The following is a 17,469-nucleotide window of genomic DNA, read 5'->3' on the forward strand; positions in this document are numbered from 1 at the left end:
TTCCTTAATCTCTTCCCAGGTACTCTCTCTTTCTCGTCCTGGATTAGTCAGTTTCCTCCAGGCTCTTCCTCTTTTCGCTTATGTGGTTCTTCAGGGGTACTCTCCTTTTTCCACCTGGGTGAGTCAGTTTCCTTCAGGCAGCTTCCAGGAAGGCAGTGCTGCAGGGAAGTTCAGTCTCATTCACCCAGGCAGCCACTCTCCCTCCTTCAAGATACAGCTCCTCTACACTCACCAGAGGGTGGAGAGTAGTACAGGGAACCTGCCCATGACTGAGACAAGGTCAAAGTGAGCTGGCTCTGCTTTCATAGCCAGCTTATCCTTTTGGTTGCTGATTTGCAGAAAACCCTGCTTACAGGATTGGGTGGCAAGGTGTTTCCACTCTGGTCCTCCTGTGTTACGCTCTCTCTCGTGTTTGGAAAGTTTGAAGTTCTGTCTTAATTTTCGTTTCACTTTATTTTCTTTTATTTATTCATATTTTATCTTGGCTCCCCTTAAAGTATGTGTCCTGTCCTTGGGGCTCTGACTATTATTTTATTAGTTTAAGCATTTCCTTGCAATTCACCAATATCCTTCATGGGGTTGTGCATCCAGGTCCTTCCATAGGACTAGACATCCTGGACTCACAGGCTACAGCCTGTCCTTTGAGGCTCTCAGCCAGAATCTCTCATCCTCTCTTTCACAGCGCCGGGCACGCCGCTGTTCATGGCACTCCAGTATGTATACATCATGTGATGGCGCTCGTCCCTCCATGTGGGGCGAGCCACGGCTGTTGCCGCCTACCTCCCCAGTATCCTGCCACAGCGGGAAAGGCCACCATCGCTGCCATGCAGGATTGGCCAAATCTATTGAGCGGTTCGTGGCAACAAAACTTAAACACTCTATATAAAAGCGCAAGACAGAGGTTTATTGTTCCAGTATTGAAGAATCTAAATTTAGTTAACTGTAGGTTGGCATATTGAGTTTATTTGGGAGATATATAATATTTTTAGCCTTCTATACTTTTTAAATTATGATTTTAGATTCAATTGATGTTTTATGATCCTTGTAATTAAATCTAAGGTTTGTAATCTGTGTTATGTCTCATATTGAGCAAAACAAAGAGGGGGTGGCTGGAAGGTTAAGAATTCATCTTAAACCTCTGGCAATTGCTCTGTGCAACCCTCCAAACCATGGTTCATCGCCTGCCAAGCCAATACAGAAAGGTAAATTACCACATGGAAATCAGAGCTGGTCCCACCGCCAAAGGGGCAGTCCAGCCCAAACCGCTAGGTCACATCCCTTCTGCACAATACCACATGCAACCCCAAACATGTTTCTGGCCTCATTGGGCCTCAGTAAGGTATAGCTTTGGTCTCTAGGCCCAGCAGGCACAGGATGCACATCTGGGCATTCCCGTCCAGCTCGGGGTGACAGAGATAAACAAAGAGGTGATGGCAGGACATGGGTGCCAGCTGGGCCTAGAGACCCAAGCTAATCCTCACTTGTTAGATAAGATTTGGAGCAGTACCCTTTGGGTACACTACAACAACCTTAGCCTCCTGGCAACAGGAACTCAACCTTTGGTATAAGTCTGTACTACACAGATTGGTAGTGTGGTTGAGCAGCCAGGCTCATCTCAAGAGGGGTCAATGTGAGCAGTAGGGGAGTTACACAGAGATTCACAGTGACAAGTATCCAAATAAACACTTACACTCAAGGTTTCTTGTTTAAACAATTATTAATTTAATGAACAGTCATTTTGAATAACTTATACAGAAGGGGCAATATATAGTAACAGACAAGTACACTCCAAAATACACCCGCTTAGTTTCTCTAAATCAGCAAGGACCTATTGGGGATGGCACACACACACTTCCAAACAAAACAAAAGGACTGTTTGTGGGATTGCCAACTGTGTGTTGCCCAAAATCGTAGTCACACTAAAAACACACAGTTTTATCAAATGGGAATAGGTTTCAAAGGGCCAGTTTCTCTGACTGGGCTTTCCAATTCGTCTCTGGTGCACTGTGCTGTGCTAAAAAAACACATGCTAGACCACCTCGGTCTTTGCATGTGTCTGCTGCCTTACAGATGAAAGGTATTGTTTACTTTAATGGGTTTTCTCTGTGTTGGCAGGTGCAGGTTTTTCTAAAAACAAGGAAGAAAAATTATTCGGTAGGTTCCTCTCTTGAGGTTTTTCTCCTGAAAGGTGGACCCCTAGGCACTTTGGTGCAGGAAGTGAGGGAGGTGCCTGGAACTCCCTGTGCTTAGTCTCCTAGGAGACCCAAATGCACTCTGGCATGATTGGCTGGCTGACTGTCCGGCAAGGACAGCCACCCTGCTGGGTGAGTGGCAGCTAAACCGGAATGAATGGGTTAAAACTGTTTAAAGGCAGAGTCGACCACTGGAACGAAAGAACCGAAGACGAGCTGGAAGAGGACGGCTGCTCCAACTCCTGGACCGTTAGTGTGCCCGGTGAAGCCCTGCTGCAGGTCCGGATCACCAAGTTCACCTCCAGAGAGAAGCCCTTCAAGGACGACTTCTCCCTTTGAGTTGGTGGGACCAATAATAACTCATAAGCCACCTGGACACCATTCTCAGAGCTGGTTGTATTTTCCTCAGCGTGCTGCAGGAAACCAAATAGCCAGGGAGAAGGACACCAGTTTGTGTGCTTGACGACAGCTACCGGAATCGAAGATTTGCCTTTGCCAGCTTTTTGACCAGTCCCTGTGCAGGAGTCCCCCGACGCCCTCCCTTTCGTCCCCACGACTGAGGCTCGGGAACAGCGAGATCAGCAGGAAATGCCAGGAACAGACGTCTTCAGCTGCATCTTTTTCTTCATTGTAAGGTACTGTGAAAACCAGACCAAGAGAAATTGCCTTAGTTGTGTGTAGTGGTCCCAAAGGGTACTGCATACATACTCCGCCTAACAGACTGTTGACATTAATATATCACTGTTACATTTAGAGCATTACTTAGATGAGTGTCAAAGGAAAAGAGTTATTAGAATAAGGCAAGAGATCACACAAATATTCTGAAGCAGGTAAGTACTTTTGAACCCCCCCAATGCAAAGTAAGTTAACCCCTTCCTGGGCTGGCTTCTGTTCCTATGCAGCTCTGCAGATCCTGTTGTTCCTGGGCCTCAGTATTAGGGAACAAGAGGGAGGACTTCTGGGGACTCCTGCTCTGCAATGTGATTGTCGGCGGCAGCAATGGTCAAACTTCAAATCAGTGGGACTTTGCGGTTTCAGCTCCTCGCATCTCAAGCAAATAGCACCACCGTGGTTCTCGGATACCACTTCGGACTTTCCTTGCATCTAGGGTCCAGCACTCTGTTGAGGTGGCTCAGGATTGGTCACTCCTGCTTCCTGGGAATCCAGAGGATCTTCCTGGAGCTCAGGTCCGACTTAAAAGCAACGCCCTCAATCTGGTGTTTCTCTGCCTGGCACTTTGGTTCCAACAGCAGCAGCAGTGGAAGTACAGCTAGCCTCGAGAGGATGTCCAGATGGGCTTACTTTGGAGTTGATGGGTCCCACCAACTCAAGGGGAGAAGTTGTCCTTTCAGGGCTTCTCTAGTCAAGAGCTTATGCACAGCAGCAGGGCCTCACCGGGCAAACCAACGGTTCAGGAGTTGCAGCAGGCGTCCCTTCCAAGTTCTTCTTCGGATTCCTTCGTCCAGTGGTCAACTCTGCCTTCCAAGCCAAAAAGTCTCACCTTTATGCAGGTTCCTCCCATTTATTCCAGCCTAGCTGTCAAATCAAACAGCAGGGTGGCTGTCCTTGCCGGACAGCCAGCCAGCCAATCACCTTTGGGTGCATTCCTGTTACCAAGGGGATTACACACAGGGAGTTTCGGGCACCTCCTTCACTTCCTGCCCCTGCCAGACATACTGGTGCCAGATGCGGGCTTCACTCGTGAATCCCGCCAAAGACAAAATGAAAAAACGGACTAATCCTGCTTTGGCGCGCAGAGTAAATCTCAAGAAGGACCGTTCCAACAAAAAATGGCGAAAAAAGAATACTGGGGTCATTTTGACGAAATGGGCACCCATGGGTGCTTTACTGCAGTTGTGAACACAGACCGCGGTAGAAACACACAACGGTAGTTAAAGTAAACCACTGCCACGAGCCATTAATTGTTGAAAGGGTAACATACAAAATATTACAAAAGAAACTAGACAAAGGGAATACTAAGTAACCCCTCCAGCACGCTACTGTAAGATAGTGTGTGCTGGGTCTAGAAAGTTACAATGGTAAGTAAAGCCAATTTCACTTTACTGTTCTTGGAAAGAGTAGTTATCCAAGATAAAGGTATGTAAACCTTTGGGAAATCTGAAAGACTTCCCTGTGCCACTGCACTGAAGGTACAGTGTGTCACAATGTAAAAAGATACTTATGGAGTTTGTCAGACTCCAAAAACCAAAAGAAACACAGAAAACACATGGATTTAAAAGTACAAAGTCCCAAAGTTCAGCAAAAGAGCTGGGGGTCTCTAAGGTGGGAGGAATTTAGCACCAAACTGAAAATTCTCCCTAACACTCGTTCCCCCCACACTAAGGAACACAAGGATCTAATCTCCATCAGGATGGATCTCCTATTGCAAGTCGGTTAAATTGCCTGCTGAGTACACCAGCAACCCTTTTTAACCCTTGCTATGGCACCTTTTATCAGGTGTTTTCATTTGTAAGCTATATGACCTACACATATTTTGGGGTACATCTTTCTCATTTAATGTATAGGGGATCTGAGTGAACAATCCCATATAAGTTGTGACAACGTCTGAACCTGTAATAGGCTTTTTCAAGGGGTCCCTAGAAAGGGATCCCTTAGACCTATAAGGGCCTGCATGGTTCCTCACCACCTCTCTCACAAAGCAGGTTGGGTCTCGGGTATCTTGGTTGGAAGGGTTGGGGGCAAGCAGGGTGTATGCTTCCACTTCTTCCGATATCTCCTTTTACCTGGCTTAGAAGTTTCCCTCCTGACATTAGGATTTGTACTGGAGTCTTCAACAGAAGATCCAACAGTCTCAAGGTGTTTTGCCTTTGGTTTGCCTTGGTTAGAGGTTAACTTACTAACACAAGGACTTACAGTGGGGTTCTCTGTAGAGGGTACCAAAGGCCCAGAGGGGTCTATTAAGGTTGCCTCTCTAGCCAATTTGGTTTGGTTCTGTTTCTCCTACTGGGGAGCCTTGGGGTACTGGACACTACTCCTAGAGATTTGAAGTCATTCCCCAACAGGACTCTCCCAGGCACCTCATTCTGAATACTGACAGGGATCCTTACTGTCATATTGTTACACTGAATGAGAGCTGGTAGAAGTTGAACCATTTGCACAGGGCCTCCAGCAAATCTAGTGGGACCTTTGGGTGCCTTAGCAACCTCCTCAGGTTTGAAAAAGCTTTCATCCACAATTGTTCTGCTGGCCCCATGGCAGGCGTGCCCTGGCGATTTACAAGAACACTGTCCATATAATAACCTCTGGAGTTATCTGGAATGCAGCTATACACATCCATATTCTGCTTCTTACACAGACCCAGGGGCTCTAAGGATACACTGGCTTGAACACCCAAGGGTTCTTCAGCCAATAGGTGAAAGTGGGCACTAGCCATTTGTACCTCTCCCTCAGGGAGGAGGGTTTAGCAGGCAGTGCTGACCCCTGCAGGTTTACCCTGGCATCTGGGATCTCCTTTCAGATGGTCTACAGACCAACAGGCATAGCATTTACCAAATGCTCCCTGGAATGGGGGTTTATGCTGACCTCCCTCTGGTTGGGCACCAGGGGATTCGTTAGACCTACCAGATTTCCCATGAGATCTACCCATATGTGGTTTGAGGGCCTCTTCTGGGTGGTTGGAATTAGAACTATCTTCATTCTCACCTTGGTGCTGCTTTCCCTCCTCCTTTTTGTGAGTGGCCACAGAATCCACGTGATTGGCCCTGTTGGCTACCCATGAGTCAGCTGCTCTTGCTAGCTTTTTTAGGATCAATCTCATTTGAGTCAGCCAAGTGCTGTCTCAGCTCAGGAGAGCAGGCATCAAAAATAGATTCCAACAAAAATAGATTTCTGATTCCTTCAAAGAAGTTCACTCTGTAACCCTTAACCCAACCATCTACGTTTTTCAAACATTCACAGACCCAGGTAGCCCAAGGGGTACCATCAGTCTTTTTGAGGGTCCAAAACCTTTTAATGTACTGGGAAGGAGTTTTCCCGAATCTAGCTATCAAAGCTAGCTTCACATTTTCATACTCCAATCTTTCAAGCTCCCCCACCGCCATTACAGCATCAGTTGCAACCTGGGGGAGCCTAGACAGAAGCCAAGGAATCAACTGATTCCCTGTGTAGCCCTGAATCCCATAATTGTATTCAAAAGCACCCAGCCAATCCAGAATATCAAGTTTCACATCACACATACTCATTGCTTATTTGGGCATGCAAGGCCTCTTGGGACTGGAAGACCTAGAGGACTCTGGGAGGGAAATGTTTTCAAGAGACGATTTCTTCATTGGTTTCAGCCTGGACTTGTAACCTTTTAAATTCTAATTCAAGTCTCACTTTCTCAAGAGACACAATTTCTGGACTCAGTGATGGACCTTGCAGGATCCCAGTGGATACAACTTCAGGCAAAAGGGCAGGATAGGGCATAGAGGGGCTCCCTTCCTGGGACTCCTCCCCCTCCTCTGATTCTTCTAAGACATTAGAGTGGGACTCTGAATTATCATTCTCCTTATTAATTTCCACATGCTCTGGGTTAGTAGGTTTGACAGGCCTACTACCCAGACCTTGATGATTCAACAATCTTGCAATCAATTCATGTTTCTTTCCGTTAACAGGGAGATTCCTGACTTTACTCATTTCTTTCAGTTGTTCTGCTGTTAAAATGATCAGGGCTTCCGGACTGAAGTTATCCATATTTGGCATGTTACAATTGCTGTTCTAGTGGAGCTTAGCCATGTGAAGGTTTTAGATGAACAAAAACAAAGCAAATACTTAGTGTAACAACTCTACAATAGATCCTCACCACCTGCCACCAGTGTTAGGTAAGATTTGGAGCAGTACCCCTTGGGTGCACTACAACAACCTTAGCCTCCTGGCAATAGGAACCCAACCTTTGGTATAGGTATGTACTACACAGGTTGGTAGTGTGGTTGAGCAGCCAGGCTTATCTCAAGAGGGGTCAATGTGAGCAGTAGGGGAGTTACACAGAGATTCACAGTGACAAGTATCCAAATACTGACCACTCTTGAGATAAGCCTGGCTGCTCAACCACGCTATCAACCTGTATAGTACAGACATATACCAAAGGTTGGGTTCCTATTGCCAGGAGGCTAAGGTTGTTGTGGTGCACCCAAATGGTACTGCTCCAAATCTTACCTAACATCACTGAGGACGCCCAAAACATCCAATGAGTGTAGACGCAGACTCCCCCGATGTATGTGAACTTGGGAAGAATGTTGTAAATTCAATGGATTGGATGATGGAGATATACATTTTGGTGAGAACCTAGAACGTGTCCTGAAAACTATCTTGGCATTGTGAATAACCACACAGGGCTCATCAACGGAAAGTGACAAATGTAATGACTCTTCGAATAGAAGTGATGGCCACATGAACAAACACTGTAATTGTAAATGCTACAGGCTCCATTGAAATCAGTGGAGGCAAAGCTGAAAATATAACAATTACCTTAATAGTACCTCTTTTCAGGTCTTCCACCACAAAGCCCCACGTTACTTACAATAGAAATTCAAGCACAACACTCTGAACAGAAGTCTCCAAACACACTTTAGACTAAACTGCATTACAGCAAGGATTACAGGCTGATGGGTGTACCATCAGCTTCTCTCTTCCTCTTTAAACTCTCTAACCTATTAGGTGCATTTAGGAGCAACCTCCTCCCCACACCTGCATAAGGAAAATAGTCTGTACTTTTCTCTAAAAAATCATTATTGTCCCAGTGTAGTGTCTCACCTATCATAATGTTACAAGAGGCACACCTTGGTGGTACATGATAGTGCTTTATAATTGTGTAGAGATTTCCCACAATGTTGTTACACCACATTTTCAATATTTCTGGTGGATTGTGAGCATTCTAGTTTAAAGGAAAACAATAACCGAGTAAGGTGCAAAAAGACCCTGGATAGTTTTTAAGCAGGGTTCAACTTACATGGTCACTTATCTTTTCCTACCTTTTTAACATCTAAGTGGAATGACACAAAAACCACATAAGAAGGAACTGATCACCAATTACAACAAAACATAATGGCAAAAAGACAACTTTCCTTTTTTATTCTGCTTGTTTTTGGGCTGTTCAGGAGAAAACGTAGACAATTAAAGCTTTTGTTTGTGTTATTTGCAAAGAAAAAAATGGACATTTGCATTTGGCCCAAAATAAATAATTGTCCCTACTTTTGAATACTGGACAAAGGAAAAACAAGAATGTTGGCCATCATTACATATATACATACATACATACATACATACATACATACATACATACATACATACATACATACATACAAAGACAACTGTTTGTCCGTCCGGGGGACAATGGGAGTGTGCAAGGTAACCATCATTAAAAAAGGCTGAAAAGGACGCCATTAAAAAATATCCCACGACAGTAAAACACTTATAATAAATGGGGTGTGAAACCCGGAATACATATGGGTTGTACAAATAATTGCACATGTAAAAGATTAACTTGTATGGTAGCCTACCTGTTGTTTGAAGTAACGTCTATCCTCTTCATCTACAAGCACCAAATTCAAAAAATATCTCACTGAAAACTTTTTGTTGACATCTCTCATTGTAGGAGTTGGATCGTATCCTGCTAGAAACAGTCTAATGGGAATCGATTCACCTCAAAAAGAAACAATGTAAAGAAACTATTTCAATGAAGCAAATAAAACATGGTAGTCCAAGAAAGTACAAAGAAGTAATTCACATATTCATATTTCCAGTATAGTGTAGGTCCCTTTAGGAATGACATGCATTACTTACCGTAATAGCATTTCTGATGATTGGATCTGCTTAGATTCACATGCTGTGCATATGGTGTGACATGGTAACTGCAGAGTATTGCATCTTGTCTTTCGGGGACTGAAAGGGGACGTCAGCATAGGCGTGTCTGTAACACTGCCCCTATCATGACGTGTAGTGTACCCAAAATCCCTCACGCGCCGTGGTCCCCAGATTGTTTTTTTTCTGCCATGAGGGAGCCCTAGGCTATTGTGAGTGAGTACATGAAGAAGAGAGAAGTAGTAAGATGTCTATGTTCCTTCCACCCAGAGTGGGGAGGGCGCATGTGAATCTAAGCAGATACAATCATCAGAAATGCTATTACGCTAAGTAATGCATGTCTTCTGATGCTTGTTAATCTGCTTAGAATCATATGCTGTGCATAGACTAGCAAGCAGTACCCAGAGTTGGAGGTGGGTTGTGAGAAGGAACAGTACAGAAAAGATGTCTTAGTACTGCTTATCCCACCTGAGAATCAGACCTAGAATGAGTGTCTAGGAAATAGTGTTTTGTAAACGTGTGAACAGAACTCCAGGTTGCCGCTTTGCAAATGGACTCAAGGGGAACATTTGCAATGAATGTTATGGATGCTCCAGTGCCTAGAGTAAAATGTGCTCTAGGCTTGAAGGGCAGTTCTCTCTTAGCAAGAGTGTAACATAGTGTGATGCATTTGACAATCCACCTTGAGATAGCTGATTTAGAGACAGGATCCCCTTCTCTACCAGCTGCCACTGAAACGAAAAATTGGTTTGTTTTCCTCAGTGGTTTAGTTCTTTCCAGGTAGAACTTGACTGCCCTGCGCACATCTAGTGTGTGAAGGCTTCTTTTGGCCATGCTAGTGGGATTCTGGAAAAAGGTAGGTAGTTCGATCGATTGGTTCACATGGAACTTCGAGATGAATTTAGGCGCAAATCTGGGGTGAGTGCGCAGAACTACCTTATCCCTGTGGACTGTAACAAAGGTGTCTAGGACAGAAAGTGCCTGTAGTTTGTTAACCCTTCTAATAGAAGTGATAGCCACTAGGAAGGCCGTCTTATAAGTAAGGTCTTTTAGACCTGCTTTATGCATTGGCTCAAAGGGAGCTCCCATGAGCCTGGTCAAAACCACATTTAGGTCCCACCAAGGAGCTGGGTGAGAAATGGGAGGATAAATCCTCTTAACCCCATCCATAAAGGCCTTAATCACTGGTATCTCCCACCACAACACCTTTTGTTGTGATGGTGTTTAGGCTGAGAGAGCAGCCAGATGAACCATTAGGGAATTGAAGACCAACCCAGTGTCTAACAGATGGGTAAAGTACAGCACAATGTGTGTGGGATAGCAATCGATGGGAATGACGCCCTTGGAGTTACACCAGATGACAAAACGTTTCCATTTGCTGGCATAGCAATAACGTGTGTTAGGTTTTCTAGTTTCCCGGAGTATGTCCATGCACCTCTGAGGGAGCTGTAGGTGTCCCAAATTCTATGACTTCAGCAGCCAGGCTGCTAAATTCAGAGTTTGTGGGCATGGGTCTAGGGTCTCCCCCCTGTCCTGAGACAACATGTTGTATGGGCAGGGTAGTTTTACTGGTGGGGAGAGGGACATTTCCATCAGATGAGCGAACTGGCAGGCCCACATGGGGGCCCACCAGTATCATGGTAACTGGTTCCTGGTGCATCTTGTGAACCATCTTGTTGAGAAGGGGAGTTGGGGGGAAAAGCGTAGACAAATTTCCCTGACCATGTTATCCAGAGGCCATTCCCCTTGGAGCGGTTCTGGGGGTACCTGGAGGCGTAGTCTTGGCATTGGGCATTCTCCTGAGTTGCGAACAGGCCGATCTCTGGGAAGCCCCATTCTGCGAAGACGTTGGACACAATGTCTTCGTGCAGACGCCATTCGTATTCTTCGGGCAGAGGAAAATCTCTGCTGAGCACGTCTGCCAGAAGATTGAGTTCCCCTGGAACATGTTGGGACAACAGAAACATCTTGTGTCTGAGAGCCCATATCCAAATGTTTTGGGACAGCTTGGATAGCCCTGGAGAGTGAGTGTCCCCCCTGTTTGTTCAGGTAATACATGGCTGTAGTGCTGTCCGTTAGAATCAGCACAGTCTTCCCTTGTAGTTGCATCAGAAAGGCCTTTAATGCCTTGAACACCGCTAATAGCTGCAGTAAATTGATATGGTTGGACGCTACTTAAGGGGACTTGAGGAGACCACACTCCATGTGCTGTCTGCTGAAGCAGGTGAGCCCCCCCCCCCACCCTGTGAGAGATGCGTCTGTCATGAGAGTGGCTTCCACTGCAGGGGCGGTGAAGGTCTTCCCTTCAAGAGGTTTTCTCTTGACCACCACTGCAGAGAGAGAACGAGGGCTTGCGAGACAACTACCAGATCTTCCCATTGTCCGCTGGCCTGACACCACTGGCTGTTGATGCAAAAAAGAGAAACCTAGGCTAATTAGCTTTCGGTGTGGGCCGCACACCCTTAATACCCACTTCGGGTTAAACAGTTCTCTTGCGTCCATATATTCATTTCGAGCAAACTGTAACTTGTTTCAAATTCCTTTATTCATCCAAAAAATATATATTTTTACTTCAAAAATCGTAGAAATTGGTTCAACTTCACCAATTAGGCTAGGGCAGACAATAACCCTATGGCTAATGCATTTCGGAACAATTCCTTCTTCAGAGTCGGGTTATATATGCACTACTAACATGTCGTGCCGATACATTTCAATTGACACAATACCATTCAATAATCAATTCCAAAAGATCATTCAAAACCATAATTCAAAAGCATAAATCAACAAGAAAATGATTCAAATAGACAGGGCGCCCACAGGTAAAAACAACCATTTAACACACAGGGAAAGAAAAAGAGAAAGAAAGTATAATAAATTCACTTGCTCTTAATTTTCACCATAATTCAACAACTTCTTGACCTGTAACGGTCAGCAATGTGCTATTTACTGTGCACAATTCACATGTATGTAAAGCTATTTGTTAAGCTCCAGGTATTCAGAGTGACGCCATTTATAAGAGACAAATCGTGATCATTAGAGTTAACACAACTCATTATCAGTGTGTCCTCTTTCTGTTGCAATGCGCTGTATTACTGTGCTTAGGTGCTCGCATATGAGTACTAGATATTTTTTCCAAATGGTAAATGTTAGTACAGTGACTTAACATATTTCAGTGCACCGCCTTCATCTAATGTTGGTCACTAACCTGTCTGCCGTAATAATCCCTGTCCAGGAGTGAAAGTCTCATCAGCTCGCTTTGTTGTGCACTGCAAAAAATCTAGTGCCATGCGTTAAGGTCAGTCCTCGTGTTATCTTATATATGGATGTAGCTCGTCAGTATGCTGGATAGTTAATGTATGCTAAAGTTCACCAATGTCATCTTACCTCTGGGCTACGTCGATAGCACGGTAATCCAAGTCCTGCTGCTGTCAACTCAAACTGTGGACTGGGACCGCGATTTGTGGCGTTGCTAAGGCAACGTTTAGGAACCAATTGTTGAGCCACTCTTGCATGGGACGCATGCGCAGCCGCGCGTAGGAAACCAAGTATATGCACGACGCCATCATTCCTAGCAAACGCATGGCTTTGCGCACTGTCACCTCCCGACTGGCTACATATTGAGGGATATGAAAAAGCATGGTCTGGACCCTCTCGTTGGAGAGGAAGACAAGGCCGTCTTTCGTCTGGATTAGAGCTCCCAGTAATTGTTCTATTTGACTGGGGACTAGACTGAATTTTTTCTCGTTGATAGAGAATCCCGGACTGAACAGAAGGTCTACGGTCTTTTGGGTGTTCAAAAAACATGTGTGGTACGAGTCCCCTGTTATGAGCCAGTCATCGAGGTAAGGGTAAACCGGGATGGATAACCTGCGCAGGTGTGCTGCAGCTACTGGCAGGACCTTCGTAAACACCCTTGGCGCCGAGGCGATGCCGAAGGGGAGTACCCTGAATTGGTAATGCCTGTCCTCTATCATGAACCTTAGATATTTTCTGTACGCTGGCAACATTGAAATATGAAAGTATGCATCTTTCATGTCCAATGTTGCCATGTAGTCCCCCTGTTTCAACAGTGGGATCACCTCCTGTAGCGTTACCATGCAAAACTTCTGAGGTTTTATGAACTTGTTCGCTGGGTGCAGGTCTAGAAGAGGGTTCATGGTGAGGTCCTTTTGGGTACAAGGAAGTACATTGAATAAATGCCCTTGTTTACCTGAAGAATAGGGACAGCTTCTATGGTGTCCTTTCCCAGCAGCTCTTCCACCTCTTGATTCAGGATCTCCAGATGGTCTGGTGAAAGGCGCCGTGAGCGCGGTGGCCTGAATTGTGGAGGTTGGGTGAACTCCACGCATTAACCGTGGGCGACCATCTTTATGACCCACTGGTCTGAAGTTATCCCCTCCCATGCCGTGAGGAAAGATGTTAAGCGCCCTGCGAAAGGGGTGACATGGGAGGGGACCTGGATCTGATGGTCATTGCGGCTCCTCTATGATTGGGGCCTCTACCTCTGGCTCTGCCGCGCCGCTGACCCCTTGGAGGGTAGTATGCTGGGCTTCCTGATGTTTGTCCGGCATTGAAGTTTCCTGTGCCATAGTTGGTCTGACTTGCACGGGCCTGCCCTCGAAAGGACCGCCGAGAATTACTTCCTCTCTGGGGTGAAGGTCTTTGAGTGATTTGTTGCAGAGACTTAAGAGTTTCATGCTCTTTTTGGGCTGTTTCTAGGGTCTCATCGACCGCCTTCCGGAAGAGGTTAGATTCTTCAATTGGTTTATTGATGAGCGAGGCCTGTGTTTCAGGCTTAAACCCTGAGGTAAGCAGCCAAGCATGCCTTTTGAGTAAGGTTCCTTGGGCCAGGGATCAGCCTGCTGTTTCAGCCGTGTCCAGAGTGCTCTTTATTACATTCTGGTTCACCTGCTTGCCTTCGGCCACAATAGTGAGAAGCTTGGACCCGACGGGCTCTGGAACCTCTTGGAGACCTTCCTGTACTAGGTTCCATTGAGCGTCAGCATAACTCGCCAATAGAGTGGTGTTATTTGCTATGCACGTGGTATTTGCGGCAGCCGAAGTAACCCGTTTACCTAGGGCATATAGCCTCTTGGATTCCCTATCTGGAGGCGCCTCCCCCGTAGCAAGGGGTACTCCTGCCGTTCCGGGTTGTAGTCACTACCAGGGAATCAGGGGTGGCGTGCCCTTTAATGTATTGAGGGTCCGAAGGAGCTGGCCGAAATAACTTTTCAACTCTTGGGTTCAATGCCCGGGTTTGAACTGGTGACACCAGGGAGGGAGCCAATCTTCTCTTAATAGAATTAAGGAGGGGAATGCCTGGCTAGAGGGAGGTTTCTTCTCAAGATAGCCTCTACAAAGTCCTGCTCAAGCACTGCCTCTTGAGTAGAGATTTGAAAGTGCTCAGCTGCCTTCTTTAACATGGTATTGAAAGCCATCTGGTCGTCTACAGGCAAGGCCTGGCGAGCCGGGGTGGACGGAGGGGAATCCAGGCGCAATACATCAGTGTCCTGATCTTGATGGGGAAGCGCCCATGGGTCCGCCCCCACTTGCTGGGTTTCTTCCCAATTGTCCGTGGCATCCGCCTGGTCCTCATCGTAATTCTGCAGCAAGAAAGGTTCATCATCTTCACTGTAAATAGTAATAGTAATTTAGTAATAGTAATATGTCCCTATAAGTAACCATCTGGACGATGTCTTCATGCTGGACGGAGACAGAAGGCTGATCTTCTTGGAAATGTGAAGCAGATTGAAGATTAGGCTATCCACAGGATCTTTTTGGGGAAGGATGCTCTGAAAAACTGATAATTCTTTCAAGACGGTCCATACACCCTTCAAACTTCTCCCTTGTCCATTTGGAGGACCCAGAAGGGCCTACGGGTGGAAAAGCGTGGTCTTCCGCCTTTCGGCGCCGAGAATTGTCTCAGGGTGTTGGAAAGAGGCTCTTGACTGTCCTCATAGGTATCGTGTAAATCGGGGCACCATGGCATATCCAAAGATTTATCAGCGGTCTGCCCCATGTTTTTCGGCGGAACAGGAATAAGCCCAACCGCCGAAGTAATTCTCGCAATGCTGTGTTCGATTATCGCAGAATCGGCGTGAGTTAGTGGGTCCGAAGGACTATCGGTAGACTTATTGCCTTCCGCGGCGTTAGAGGGCCTAGCGGTCGGTTTTTCGCCTTGAGGCCTACTCGTGATTTTTGGGCCTACCGTGGCCTTTGGGACCGTCGTAGAGTCAGATTTAAGCGCTTCAATGTGTAAATTTGATTTAGGGGTAGCGCCCCTGTTTGTTTTGGAATGTCCAGTCGCAAGACGCTGCTGTGGATGCACGGAAGGCTTTGGATCTGTACGATCCGAGGAATCAGCTGGAATTTTCGACGGCCCTGCTGGCGCTTTCACCTTTTTTCGATGTACCCGTCGAAATAGGTGTAGGGGGTTATGTGCTTAGTGAAATGCGATTGTACGCCCCTGTCGCTGGGTGTTGTCCCTGAAGCAAGACCAGAGTCAGGCCAGGGTTGGAGACGGGCGTGGCAGACCTAGAAGTGTCCGCCTCAAGGTCTATCACATCCACAACGGATGTTTGGTCATCGGAGGTACCCCCGTCACTTTCAGCGGGTGTGGCGGTAGGGCAAGGGGGTTCCACCCGCGACATACTGTACGCGGCCCACTGCTTTACACGCCGCTCCTTAAGGGTCTTAGGCCGAAGGAGTTTACAAGCCGCAGACTGCTTCTCCTCGTGGTCTAAGGGGAGACAGGAGTTGCACGTCCTGTGTTCGTCCTTCCAAGGAGATCTGACCCTAAACTTAGGGCAGAACCTAAAAGGAGTCCTTTCCATAGCAAAAGGGGAAGATGACCAGACCTAGAGGGTAAAGAGGGGGAAAGAGGAAAGACATACTAGAAATATGGCCACCCCGACCCCACTCTCCCTACTGTAAAGGCCTGCCAGAAGGCCCGGCCACGTGGATGCCTCAGCCGCCGGATCGTAGGTGCGGAAATCCACCGTGGTAGACCAGTCCCCCGTAGTCTTCTTCGAAGTTGTTCCTGGCGTCAAAATGACTTAAAAGGGGGAATAACCAACAAGTCGATTTAGGATAAACAATGTCTCTTATGAAAGAGCTCTGCTATAGGGCGACTAGTTATCTGGGTGGGAAAAAAAATCTGAGGGACATCGGCGCGTGAGGGATTTTGGGTCCACTACACGTCATGATCGTGATAGTGTTACAGACACGCCTATGCCGACGTCCCCTTTCGGTCCCTGAAAGACGAGATGCAGTACTCTCCGGTTACCACTGGATGTCGGACCATATGCACAGCATGTGATTCTAAGGAGATTAACAAGCATCAGAAAATACTTTCCTGTTGCACTTACAAAGTGTGTTCTCAAATTAAGAAAAACATGTTTTTTTTACAAGTTAAAGCAATTGTTGCTTGCGTGCTCAAGCAAAGGGAAATCATGCGTAGGCTTTATTTCTTAAATTTAGATAGTTCAAGGGGGTGTAACTTGGCCACTGACTAATATGGCTGTGGCTTCTTGAGACTCCCGAGGATGGGGTTGTAAACCTACCATTTGTGAGTTAAAATTATACCCATAGTGCTAAATCACTTGTGAGAGCTCCAGAACTTTTTGCTGGACTGGTAGATTGCTTTTCCCCATACCTCAGTGATCGGGGAACCTGTTTCCACACTCAGGGATGCTTTTACTGTCTGTATAGGTGTCATGTTTAAGACTCTCCATATAGTCCTTTTAAATGAATCCTCTTTGACAACTTTTGGTATCTAACTTTTTATTGTTACAGGGTTGCCGTTTGAGCTCCCCTTTTACTTCCTCTGGCAAATCTTGAGAGAACTACAGTTCCCAAGGGTAGAAAGGATATTTCTATCCCTTCTACATTTTTGTTAGGTAAAACCAGCACACCCCACCTTATGTGCACTGCTGTGGAGATACAATGTACCCCCTTTCTCACTAGCACTGTAACAATTCTGTTACAGGGACAAGCTTACCTTAAATGGCTGGTGGCAGTGAACCTTTTTACAAATTCGGTGCACCTTTATCGCAGGCTGTTTTCACAGTTGCAGTAAAGGCGGCTATTTTACCAAAATGGCCCTGGTCTTTTTTATGCCATTTTCACACTTTTTGTTCCTTCTTGGTCTTTCCTCTGCCCTTGAGGAGGGAAATTCCTTTGTGTGATTTTTATCTTTGGTGTGAGACCTCGGCCAAGCCTGGCTCAGGAGTGTCTGTGAAGGCAGGAAGCGAGGGAGGAGTCCAAAACTCGGCAGCCCTTTGTCTTCCAGCCTGCCGGCGATAATCCAGTCCAAACTGGGAGGCTGGATGTCCTAAAAGGACTGCCAACTCGACCCCAACCTCCCCCCACTAGTTTGAATGTTGTACGTCGGTTTGATTGGCTGGGTTCCTGCATAAAAGTCCGATCCTGGAAGCTGAAGAAGTAGTCGACCACTGGACCTGAATCCGAAGAGGAC

At 46.3% G+C, this 17,469-nt stretch overlaps 1 protein-coding gene across 2 annotated transcripts in view; it reads right to left on the minus strand.

Moving 5' to 3' along the window:
* Positions 1 to 17,469, minus strand: part of VPS26A (VPS26 retromer complex component A) — a 1,053,575-nt gene that overhangs the window by 136,956 nt on the left and 899,150 nt on the right. For both annotated transcript variants that reach the window (XM_069610610.1, XM_069610609.1), the window contains exon 8: positions 8,693 to 8,835. In XM_069610610.1, the coding sequence (XP_069466711.1) occupies positions 8,693 to 8,835 (143 nt within the window). The remainder of the gene's footprint in view (positions 1 to 8,692; positions 8,836 to 17,469) is intronic.

The sequence above is a fragment of the Ambystoma mexicanum genome, chromosome 8, assembly GCF_040938575.1.
Source record: "Ambystoma mexicanum isolate Mex_15411 chromosome 8, UKY_AmexF1_1, whole genome shotgun sequence".
Taxonomy (NCBI): Eukaryota; Metazoa; Chordata; class Amphibia; order Caudata; family Ambystomatidae; genus Ambystoma; species Ambystoma mexicanum.